Source organism: Podarcis melisellensis (assembly GCF_964234715.1).
Source record: "Podarcis melisellensis genome assembly, chromosome: 5".
NCBI lineage: Eukaryota > Metazoa > Chordata > Lepidosauria > Squamata > Lacertidae > Podarcis > Podarcis melisellensis.
In genome coordinates, this window is record NC_138537.1 from 3,852,305 (window position 1) to 3,865,236 (window position 12,932).

The window sequence follows — 12,932 nt, forward strand, 5'->3', positions numbered from 1 at the left end:
CATCATTTAAAAGATAATTTCCCAAAGTTTCATTATCTGGGAACAGTTTTCCAAAATGGCGTTTTGCACATGAGTAAAATAAATGTGGATCTCTATCATAGACTCATAGTCTCATAGAATTGTCGAGCTGGCAGTGAATTGTTAGATGTTATATTGATCACATTACATTGGTCACAGGTCATTTGCCAGAAAACCTTTTCTCCACCATTTCCAATAAACACTACTGTTTGATATTTACCCATGAAACATTTGGTTTTTATGTATTTTGCTGCAGATTGATTTTAGAAATCCATTCCGATAGAGAAAATGCATAGCCAAGTTACAGATACTTGAGGCTGAAAACCTGTTAAATTAGTCACATATTTTAAAGCACAATAAAAATAAAGCACTTAAACTATCTTTTCATACTTTTTGATTGTACAGAAGACGAAGGCAGTCAACAAATAGTTTCATATTAATTTCAGTTAAATAATTTTAACTAAAACACAATATATGATTTAAAGAAACTTACAAATGTTACATCAGGCATAGGCAAACTCCGGCCCTCCAGATGTTTGGGACTACAATTTCCATCATCCCTGACCACTGGTCCTGTTAGCTAGGGATGATGGGAATTGTAGTCCCAAACATCTGGAGGGCCGGAGTTTGCCATGCCTGTGTTATATTATTCAACATGGAATCACCTGGGGGTAGAACATCATTTCTGGCCTTCTTCCTAAATTAGGCTTTAAAACTTTGGGCCACGCCCCTTCCTTTGTCATTAAATCAGCCTGAAATCAGGTGTGGGCTGGAAGATGTGGGTCAATTAGTGGTTATTAACCAAGATAACTAAAGGAAACATCAGGTTCAGAGGGCTTGGCCTCACCCCCCATGCCAATATTACCTTTACCTCTTTTTAAATCAATAGGAATTGGATGCAGGTAGCTCTCTGCTGGGTTGCAAATTAAGTCCTTTTATTTCACTTGACATTCATCCATAATTCACCTTAAAACATTCTTGAGGAAAATGTTTGAGATTAAGCACATACTGTTAATGAAGAAATAATTGTGTTGCTATATAGGAGGAATTTTGCAAGTGGAGTTGCTATGAATTCAGCAACACATGACTTGCTTTCTGCTGTAGCAGTAAAAATTGGAAGCCTATTAAAAATAGTCTTTTCCATATAAGGACCACTGTTCATGCTTGCCTGAACTCGTGATAGCAGACAGAACAACCATACAGCTCCGCAGAGTCCCTCTTTTTGCTTATTTTAACCAGCAGGGATACTTTTATTCTATAAAAAGGAATAGCATTTCCAGAGTTCTTTTGGGAAGTTTGCCCTTTCTAATTTGTAGTATTAATATAGGTGGTCTGGCATGTTAGTCTAAAACGACATTGCGATGTTAAGCTACTGTTTTGCTTCCGATTGCCGCATGCAGTGTGTGACTTGTGTACAGGTCTAAGGAATACATAGTCATGACTGCTTAGTCAGGCCTTCAGGTCCACTTGATTTTTCAGGCATTGGTCAGAAGGGGGTTAGGTGAAACTGGACCTTTTGGCTTCCTTAATATATTTGCCACATGGAAACATTATGAGTTGGTCTTGCACTGGAAGTGTGATTTTTGTACACAGGTTTACCAGTTTATGGCCTTTCAGCAGATTTTGTTCTTGAGTTTGCAAACTTGTCACAAATAGGATTTTGGTAAAAAGCCTCTTAATTTTCACACTTTGTGTTTCTGAAGTCCATCTGTGTGCTGGGGGTTCTTGCTGAGAATTTCATTTCACAGAGCAGGGCAGCGGTGCTAGATACATGCACTTATATGTCTGCTATGACAACTGGCCTTTGATTATTTATAATATAATGTAATGTAATGTAATAATATAATATAATATAATACATTTCTATACTGCTTCTTGAATCTAAAACAGTTCCCAAATATTTATTTATTTAATTAATTTGTTAGCTGCCATTCTAAATACAATATTTTCCCGAAGCAACTGAATCACAGCTATGATAACAAGTAGTAACGTGTTTCAGATCAGTTGATCAAAGCCAGCCATACCATTATAAGAACAAAAAATGTAGGCTATGATGGTTATTTGATTTAAAATAATCTTCCATTCTTTGTTTTGAAAAATAAATGATAAATAACAAAAACATTCCACCCAGTTCTCCCAGTGACTGCCTTCATTTCGTGATAAGAGTAATTTAAAAGTTGCACAATATTAATACACTACTGGCATGGTGTTATATTTATAATATTCAGCCCCAATGTTAATTTATTTTCTGCCCTTTGGTTCTTTGTTTTGCCCTTAGCACTTACCCTACAACTGTGAATGCATACAAGCTAGGAATGAAGAGAGTTGAAAACTCCTTCTTAAGCCATGCCTTGTGGGCAGGAGAGATGGTATTGTTTCACAGGGGTTGTTGTTGCAATTTTAAAATAAACCCAGTTCAAAAAATGCTCCTGCCGTAGTCGGCAAGGAGGAAGGCATGAGATCATCCTGCCCTCCTGTTTCAGGAAATCCTCCAAGCATGGAACTAGCAGTATTTATTACAAACCTTATTTAAGTGCTTGAAGAGGAAAACATTCAGTCACATCAAATGCTTCCCTGATTGAGCCTGAGATTTGTTAAGAGGCTGATGGTTTAAGTGATTTTATGATGTTGTTCATTATGTTACGTGCAAAAACAAGGTAATTGAAAAACATAATAAACAGAAGCATTAAAACAATTATCATGTTACATAAATCATTTCTGATGGACAGTATGGAAATCTTTCAGATATAGATAGATATAGATACACACAGAGACACAGAGTGGGAAAAATATTTAATTCCGTTTTACTGGCCTGCCATATCAAGTTCCCAAGATCAGTGGCCGGTGAGATTGGGTTTTTGTTGCAGAATCCACGCAAAAGCTGCTTTGTAGGCTTACTGGAGAGGTCAGAGCAGGCTTGCTCAAACTCGGCCCCCCATAAGCTTTTGGCCTACAACTCCCATGATCCCTAGCAGGACCAGTGGTCAAGGATGATGGGAACTGTAGTCTCAAAACATCTGGAGGGCTGAGTTTGAGGAGCCTGCTCTTACTCCTCCAGTGTTGGTTTTTTAAAAACTCTGTAACATAATTCAAGCACCTTTGCCATTGCTCTACTTTTTAAAATGATTTCCCCATGCAATATTTAAGGCTGATGTTAGGGAGAAAGGAATTCAAAGCACTCTTGGACACATTAACCTGGTGAACAGATCTGGGACATGGATGAGGGACGAGGGCTGGAGCATCAGGCAGGTTTAATTATTTAAGGCCACAAAAATAAGGATCCACAGTGCTTTAAAGAGTTTCAGAAGTAAAAAAAAAAGGGGGGGCAGGTCCATGTCTGCAAAAGGGTTATAATTTAAAACAAGAAAATGGGTAGGTAGCTCAGCAAAAAGCTGGGAGTGGAGGTAGCAAGGGATGAAAGAGGAATTGAGCTCTACGAATCTAATGCGTGTACATCACAGATTTCCTCATAAAATTAGGATATTTTTGTAGAAATGCAGCAAATGCAGTTGAATTGTCTTGTAAAGATGACTGCATCAAATTAGTCTAGTTTGGGATTAATTCATTAAATATTTGTGTATACATAGTACAAGTGGTACTTCGGGTTACAGATGCTTCAGGTTACAGATGCTTCAGGTTACAGACTCCCCTAACCCAGAAATAGTCCTCGGGTTAAGAACTTTGCTTCAGGATGAGAACAGAAATTGTACTCCGGCGGTGCGGCGGCAGCAGGAGGCCCCATTAGCTAAAGTGGTACCTCAGGTTAAGAACAGTTTCAGGTTAAGAATGGACCTCCAGAATGAATTAAGTTCTTAACCTGAGGTACCACTCTATTTTAAAGGTTTTTTTGGTGTGTTTTTTAACACAGACAGTTGGCTAGAGACATTTTCTTCTTTTCTTTTACCCATATGATATTCCCTCCATAGATACTGCTGCCCCATTTTCCCCCCAGTAAGGCTTAAGTTTTCCTGTAGACTTGTGGAAACAGGTCATTCTGATTCCTGAATGCCAGTCCAGAAGAGCAATCACACTCATTCCCAAATCAGCACCAGTGTGATTTTCATTTGAGTGCCGTTCTTTCATTTTATAGAAAATTATATGCTGCGGAAAACTTGCTTGTAGATTTTTTTTTTTACGTGAAAACACCCCAAATGTTTGAGGCACGGTGAAGAACCTGTACAGAGACCTGCACAGTCTCCTCCACCCACCAAACTTCCCGGGAAAGCAGGGAATTTTCATCTCTGAGCTCACTTTATTGAAGGTGGAGACTTGAGGGAAGAAAATGGGCAGCCACAAAAGGGGTGTGTAGCGGCTGTACATGCACAAGGTACTGCAGTGTTGTTTCTTGCTGTTTTCCACTACCGCTCTCAGATTCCTCTTCCTAAACCCCCATTCACAAAAACAGATTTCATTTGTAATTGTTTTGGCTTGGCTTGGCTTGGCAATTGTTTTTTTTAAACTGGTCTCTGCGATTGCAAAATCTTGATAGTTCAGGGGAAAGGAGTTGAGCTTGCTTGACTTCAAAAGAGCTTGGCAAGTGGCACCACTAGAGAAACCTTTTCCTTTTATTGTCCCTTTTAGCTACTATTTACAAAATAGCTTATTTTGAGCCACACATAGCTAATCATTTCCAGGAGGGTTGGCCGTGTTAGTCTGTCAATTAGTGGCGATCTGTTGCATCAAAACCATGAGCTTGATGGCGCCATAATAAAAGAATAGCAAATTTATTAGGATGTAAGCTTTCGTGGACTAGAATCCCTATCCTGCATTTTAATTGTTTTAATGTATTTTAATCTTGTTTTTAAGTTGTATTCATTCAACGCGTTTTTATTATTGGTTGTTAGCTGCCCTGAGCCCGGCCTTGGCTGGGGAGTGTGGGGTATAAATTTTTATTTATTTATTTATTTATTTATTTATTATTATTATTATTATTATTATTATTATTATTATTATTATTATCCTATATCCACATGTCCTACATTACCTGTGTTCTACAGATAATGGTCACCTGCTTTTTTCCCCTTATTCATTCAGTCTCATGTTATGTATTGTTTCTGTTTCAGATTTATCGCGGAACAGACTCTCGGAGCTGCCAGCAGAAACTTGTCTCTTTGTTTCCCTTGAGAGCCTTAATTTGTACCAGAATTGCATTCGCTATATTCCAGAAGCCATTCTGAACCTGCAGTCCTTAACGTTCCTGAATATCAGGTAACCGTGATATAAAAGTAGCAGCGCCCAACATTATGCAACTCTTGAAAAGCTCAAGCCAAATGGGTGCAGTGTAAGGGAAAGCATCTGTGGGGAAAGCAAGCAATTCTTCACATTTCTACCATTCAGTGCTGGGGCTAAACTTGAATAAAAACACTGGCTGTGATTCAAAGAATTCTGCATGCATGTTGGGACTCTCTGGGTTTCCTGTTCTGACAGCATCTCCTTGTACTCAGTTCGAAAGCATGCCACTGCAAGTAGATAAATAGGTACCGCTGTGGCGGGAAGGTAAATGGTGTTTCTATGTGCTCTGGTTTCCGTCACGGTGTTCCGTTGCCCCAGAAGCAGTTTAGTCCTGCTGGCCACATGACCCAGAAAGCTGTCTATGGACAAACACTGGCTCCCTCGGCCTGAAAGCGAGATGAGCACCGCAACCCCATAGTTGCCTTTGACTGGACTTAACCGTCCAGGGGTCCTTTACCTTTTACCGGAGGGTCCTCTGATTTTTAAGGCTGCATTATTTGTAGTAAAAACTGCTTAGCATGAAATATTCAAGCGTATGGTAGTAAAAACTTGAATTTCTGCTGACTTGATAGTAATAGGCTATCTTATTCATTGGGTCCTTTGGGTTAAATCAGGAAAAGTGCTTTAAGATGTTTGTACAGAGAGATGTTTTTATTCAGGCACGCTTTGGGCTTTATAAGCTGACCTTGTACCCTTTGTAAATATGTTGCATACTGGTTGACTGTTGTTTTTATTGAATTTATTGATAGGCAGTGATATATTCTGTTGTTACCTTGTATATTTTATTCTCTCTCGGACCACTGTTAGCTTCTTTGAGCACCGTTTGGAAAGGCAGGATACAGATTGAACTAGTAAATAAATAAAAGAGTGTAAAAATAAGTAATAGAGTTTGCTTTGGCACTATCCTAGAGCCAATTCAGTTTTGCCTAGCTTCCTTAATTTTTTTACAGTGAGTCTTTTTTTTTATTCAAAGGATGTGAGTCAGAGGATAACTTCCCATTGTTGTGCATTTTAAAATATTCATTATGTGCTGCCAATTTATGTTGGACAGTCTATGCTTCTTGAGGAGAGGATTTTTCAGTACAAAGCTTAGGCTCCATGCATTAAAAATAACCATCCTTCTCTCTGGGCAAACTAAAGTATTTAGGAGCCACACAGAGTGGAGCAACTGCTTGTCAACAATGTGCTCCACTGAAAGGAAAGAAACATTGAACTGAGGGTTGATTTTCTTTTGGAAGGAAGGTATCCTGCCCCACCCATCCTGCTTCTAAGTCCTTGCTGTTTAAAGAAGAGGAGATACAGTGGTACTTCTGGTTACGGATTTAATTCATTTTGGGGTGTTGTGTGCACCCCAAAAAATCTGTAACTAGAGGTGCTGCTTCTGCGCATGTGTGTGGTGTGATAGAGCACTTCTGTGCATGCACACGGCATGATAGAGTGGTTCTGCGCACGCACGTGACACACAGAGCACTTCTGCGCATGCACGAGCAGCGAAACCCGGAAGTGTACACTTCTGGGTTTGCCACGGCCCTAACCCTAAGATTCCGTAACCTGGAGGTTACGCAACATGAGGTACCACTGTACTACTCCAAAATCACACAAGCCCCCTCAACGTAATCAAAAAACAATGGGAGGACGACATAAGCCATGAAATTAACCCTATCCAATGGACTAGAATGTGGTCTAAACCTCCCTTTCAATCCATCTCAGCTAAAAGAAAATAACTCACCCTGAAACTCACTTACAGATGGTACCTAACACCACAGAAACTAGCACTGATTCACCCAGGAGTCGCACCAAAATCCACAGGCACATACCTCCACATGTAGTGGGAATGTCCCAAAATCCAACAAGAAGAAGAAGAAGAAGAGTTTGGATTTGATATCCCGCCTTTCACTCCCTTTAAGGAGTCTCAAAGCGGCTAACATTCTCCTTTCCCTTCCTCCCCCACAACAAACACTCTGTGAGGTGAGTGGGGCTGAGAGACTTCACAGAAGTGTGACTGGCCCAAGGTCACCCAGCAGCTGCATGTGGAGGAGCGGAGACGCGAACCCGGTTCCCCAGATTAGAGACTACCGCTCTTAACCACTACACCACACTGGCTCTCAAGAATCCACCAACAGCATACGAATCAATCTGGCTAACCTTAAGATTGCCATACGTCTGGGGGAAATTTCTGAAAGGCGGTGCTTTGTTTTGAATCTTTGGCGATTGAAAAATTGTGGGTTTTTTGGTGTTTTTGTAAAAGAAAGCTCAGCAACTTTGGAGTTTTGGGGTCTTACTTAAATTTTAAGACAAATGACCAAGACAACCAACCAGACCAGCCCCAACCTCTTTCACCAAGGAAATACAACAAGCGAATAGAAAGAGAACCTACACAAGTGACGCTGACACAAAACCCCACACATACACTAAGTAGAAGAACAGAAGATTGCCACCCCACCCCATGCTCCCTCCCCGCCCTCCCCCTCTTCCCCTCTCTTTTCTTCCCAACCTTATACTGCATGCAACACCAATGTCTCACGACAAGTTAAACTGATCTATAGAAAACACAACCTGAAAAAGAGACAATGCACGTATTTTTGTAAACTAATAAAAATCTTCTTCTTCTTCCTCTTCTTCAAAAAAGAACAAGAGTTTTAATCAGTGATAGTTGAAGCCCTTGGGGTGGCCCTCTATATTATCCATTTTTCCTGATTCTGTGTGGCCCCTGTGTTTCATGGAAGTCTCCACATTGTAGTGCTGTTTAGCATTGCACTCCTCATGAGATTTGAGGTTTGTAGCATGTTAGAATTCTTTGCTGCAGAACATTCCAAAACTGAGGAATCTTCTCCCACCAGAAGGCACAAACGCCATTTGTACTGCTTTGCCTTCAGCAGCCAGGATGAGCAACCCAGGACTATCTTCTTCTGTTGAAAAGAACAAACCTTCAAGGCCAGTGTTTCTTTTTCCAGCACTTGAGATCGAGAGCTGTAATCACCCGCCTTCCACTTGCATCTGCTCATTGTAATTACTGTTTGCAAACACAGTATGGTTAACCTACTTCATCATGCCCGATTCACTTGGTTACTGTTTTTCCTTTCATGACAACGTACCTGAATTTGAACACAGTTTTCCGGTACAAGCCATTCCGTTGCTCCATTGCAGAGTTTACATGTGGGTTGTACATCTCCCTTGAACTGTTTATAGTTTGCTTTGTACTTCTGTTTTCTTCTGTTTCACTCTTGGGCGTGCTCCTTTATGTGGGATTTAGGGTCAAGTTAAATTAATGCTAGAAAGTCCAGCTGCAGTTGACTGTGGTTTCCTTTTTAGATGCTTCACTGTATAAGATCCTCAGGCTGCCAGTTTTAGCCACATGGTTCCCTCCTTTACCCAGACAGGCATAAAGACTGAGATCTTAGATAGTACAGATGCACTTGGTTACCCAGATGACTTATCTCAAAGGAGGAAGATGAGGCAAATATTAGCCAGTTCCCACCAATTTATATCCAGCAACGCCATATAAATCCTTTCCCCATGCTACATAAGCTTTTTCTTCATAGTTAATAAAATGTGTAACAGCTGTCTTCTGATCCGTGGATGACCCGAGGCAATATTGCAACCTATGGATGGAGAACCATTGATTCCAGACTTCAGATTTCTCGATTCCTGTCAGCTGCTGGTTTTCCCTGACTTTTAAAGTCATAATAATAATTTTATTGACTGGGTTGTCCCAGCCACTCTGGGCAGCTCTGAACAAGATATTTAAAAGCACAGTAAAGCACCAACCATTATAAACTGGTTATGCCAGTCTAAAGTTATTTCTTAAGGTTAACTATGTAACATGAAGAGATGGGCATTAATATTCAATGCAGATTCCCATACCTGCGTTGAAAAAGAAAATGCAGGGGACTGCCTTTCTGGCCATCTGAGCCTCTTTCCAATATAAAGCTTTCCATTTTTCCCTTTCTAAAATCAAGGGATTAAGGAGCATCACTAACTTTTTTCTCTGCATGGAGGCCAATCGGATTCCCTCCATACATTTCAGGAAAAGTTATCCAGAAAATATGGCTAGGACTTAACTTTCCCCCTTTTTGCCTTCACACAAACTACCTTTTCCCATTCCCTAACCTCTGCCATAAGATAGTCTGGACATCAGATGGAAAGCAGCAAAGGAAACAAGTATTGCTGTAGGCTTTTTCCAATGCTTTTGTTCCTCTTAATCTTTCGTTGAATGGCATTGACAGAAGACTGAAGCATTTTAACTGTACGATAGCTGTTTTTATTGTGATAACTGAGCTGTATGGAATTAGGGTTGATTCTTGGTTAGCAGGGATCTGTCAAGGAAGAAGAGCCGATGGTGAAATAACTCTCAAGTGATGTGATGGTGGTTTTCTTTATTCAGGGAGGCTAGTTTTGACAACTTGGTCCCATAAGTATGGGACTTCAAACAGCTTTTGGGCATTTCTATCTTGTGGCATAGCAATCAAATGTGAAAAACAATGAACTGTTTAATGCATATAAAACAGGACTCTGCAATTCTCTGAATCACAGCTTGGTGCATACACTGGAAGTTCTTCTAGTATTTCCTTTTAATTCCAACCCCAGAATTCAGCTCAGCTTGTCAGAAATGGATCCTGTACAGCCATGATTTTTCTTCATAGTCATTTGACCCTGTGGCTATAGCAGGAGATCCCAGCTGTTGATTTATGTGCCCAAACTGCCCTGTTCTTATATTCTGACAACAGTGCATTTTGATTTTCTCATGCTGCACATGAGCTGGTTATATGTTTCATTTAATGTTCTGACTACTTGCCTTTTTGTGTTTGTGTGTTTTTCCTCGTCTTGTTGAAAAGCCGGAATCAGCTTTCAACGTTGCCAGTTCACTTGTGCAGCCTGCCTTTGAAAGTTTTGATAGCAAGCAATAATAAGCTCGTCTCACTACCTGAAGAAATTGGGCAGCTAAGACACCTGATGGAGCTTGTAAGTTTATTTATATCCTTAATTGTCAATCTTTTATCAAGGAAGCATCAGCTTTTCCCCCAAACTGATTGTTAGATAGACTCCTTTTATGAATCAGGGATATCCAGGGATTGCCACACTCTACTAAACATATGTTGAGTAATCAGGATAAGAATTCCAGTATAAACATCCTGATACATCTTGAAGGTTATCCAAACTCTGATGTGTCCCAGAACACACATTTTAACATGATAGTCATGACTGCAAATGGAGCAGGATGAATGCTATTTTTGTGCTCTGTTTTTAAAGCTTGACATGCTTTCTTCAACCTTCCTAGAAATGAGTGGGATAGGTGCCAAATTATGGTGAGCTGCTAAAGAGTGTTGAATTTGTTTAAACAATGAGATGTTGACACATTGAGAGCCACAAGTGATTTTTTGTGTGTGTGCTTACATCCTTTTGGCTGAATCGTTAGAATTATGGAGGTTATCATTGTATTTTCCACTGATAGCCTGCGGGCTTTCTGATGTGTTTAATTAACGTAGTAGCCTGAGCCTCCGATGGCACAGCTGGATTCAGAAGCACCCCAAACTGCGAACTTGTCCCTTCAGGGGGAGTGCAGCCCCACCCAGGGGAGGCAACTGACACGGGAGCTACTTGCCCACAGTGCCTCCATCTTGCCAGGCTTCAAGCTCAGCTTGGTTCTCCTCAACCATTTCACCAAGCTATCTGAGTGACATTTATGATTTAATCTTTTTTCAGTTTTGTATTGCCAGGTGTTTTGGAATGCATTTTTACAAAACTCCTTATTAGCTTTGATGTTTTAATTTCACAGGACTATGCATTTATTACTATATTCCCGATTTGCATTTCTGGGCTGTACGTTCTGTTGTTTCTGAAGTCTGTCTCTAGTAAATGATTAGCATATTTTGGTAGCCTCCTTCTTGCTGTTTTTAATCTGCATGTATGCATTCCTGACCTCTGTAATTTGGATATGACATCGGAAGCAGCCCAATGTAGGGAGGCTTTTAATGTTTGATGCATTGCTGTATTTTAATATTTTGTTGGAAGCCGCCCAGAGTGTCTGGGGAAGCGCAGCCAGATGGGCGGGCTATAATTTATTATTATTATTATTATTATTATTATTATTATTATTATTATTATGATGTCACCTCTTTTTCTGACTGGTAACAGCACCTTAGATGCTTAGAGGCTGGATACCGAACTATTGTACATCAAAAGGATGCTGTGTATACCATTGAGTTATTGATCCTCTCCAAAGAGGAGGTATTCTGCATGTGTACAATGGGCTTAAATCTCATGACTTTTCATTTACAAGGCAAAGCTTTGAACTACTGAAATGGTGTTTATATCATGGTGCACATTATTAAAATCATTAAACCACAGCTCACTCCTCTTCATGATTTTCTAGGATGTAAGCTGTAATGAAATACAGACAGTTCCATCACAGATCGGCAGTTTATATTCTCTACGGGACCTGAACCTCAGAAGAAATCACCTGGTGCATTTACCTGAAGGTGAGAAATGCAGGGGAGACGTTATCTACAACCGCTCTTATTTCCAAAATCAAATTGGTTGCTACATGTGAATGTCTCATCTTCTTCTGCAGTTAATTGACTACAGTGTTTTTCATGCGTGTGTCTTTTCTCCTACAGAGCTTGCCGAGTTGCCTTTGATTCGGTTAGATTTCTCCTGCAATAAAATCACAACAATCCCGGTTTGTTACCGTAACCTCAGGCACTTACAGACAATCACCCTAGATAACAACCCACTGCAGTCACCCCCCGCACAGGTAATGTATCATCTAATGTTAGAACACCATTCTCAACCAGAATACACTTTCTCTAAGAGTAGCAAAGAAATCCATGGGAGGAAATCTTTTACTTTTCAACTTAATGCAAGCTTTGCATCAGGATTGCTAGAAGACTGTCCTTGATGTACTCTTTGTCTTAGGATACAATTCACTCTGGAAAATGAAAAATTCTTGGAAACAAATTACAGTGGTGCCCCGCTAGACAGAAATAATCCGTTCCGCAATTCTCTTCGTCTAGCGGTTTTTTCGTCTTGCGAAGCAAGCCCATTGACAGCTTAGCGGATTAGCGCTACAGCGGTCTAGCGGCTTTCAGCGATCAGCTGTTAAGCGGCTTATCAGCGGAACAGCTGATAAGCGGCTTAGGAAAAGCGCGAAAAAACCCCGCGGGGGGATGCAAGATTTTTTCGTCTTGCGAAGCAACCCCATAGGGAAGTTCGTTTTGCGAAGCGCCTCCAAAACGGAAAACCCTTTCATCTAGCGGGTTTTCCGTCTTGCGAGGCGTTCGTTTTGCGGGGCACCACTGTACACATTCTGTTTAAACCTTAGCGCTGGGAAGCTGCCATTCTCATGCATTGCTTGATTTTGCTGTTTCTATGCTGACTGATGCACAGTGCACAAGCAAATAATGGTGCAGGAGATAGTGTGTGCAAACCACTACCAAAAAAAGCTGCTTATGTGTATATATACACTGCACCCTCAGTGTAAGAATGCTGGCCAGAAATGATTGCTTATGCCAAAAAAGATAGGACTAAGTTGCATAGGAGAGGATATATAATTCATATGATGTGTGTTTACGGGTTACATACGCTTCAGGTTACAGACTCCGCTAACCCAGAAATAGTGCTTCAGGTTAAGAACTTTGCTTCAGGATGCAAACAAAAATTGTACGGGAGCCAGTGTGGTGTAG

The 12,932-nt window shown here is 40.5% G+C and overlaps 1 protein-coding gene across 1 annotated transcript in view; it reads left to right on the plus strand.

Moving 5' to 3' along the window:
* LRCH3 (leucine rich repeats and calponin homology domain containing 3) overlaps positions 1-12,932 on the plus strand; it is a gene marked incomplete at its 5' end in the record, with an annotated part of 83,005 nt that overhangs the window by 22,892 nt on the left and 47,181 nt on the right. The window contains 4 exons of the mRNA XM_081910923.1: positions 5,082-5,226; positions 10,086-10,212; positions 11,624-11,729; positions 11,868-12,004. Of these exons, the coding sequence (XP_081767049.1) occupies positions 5,082-5,226; positions 10,086-10,212; positions 11,624-11,729; positions 11,868-12,004 (515 nt within the window). The remainder of the gene's footprint in view (positions 1-5,081; positions 5,227-10,085; positions 10,213-11,623; positions 11,730-11,867; positions 12,005-12,932) is intronic.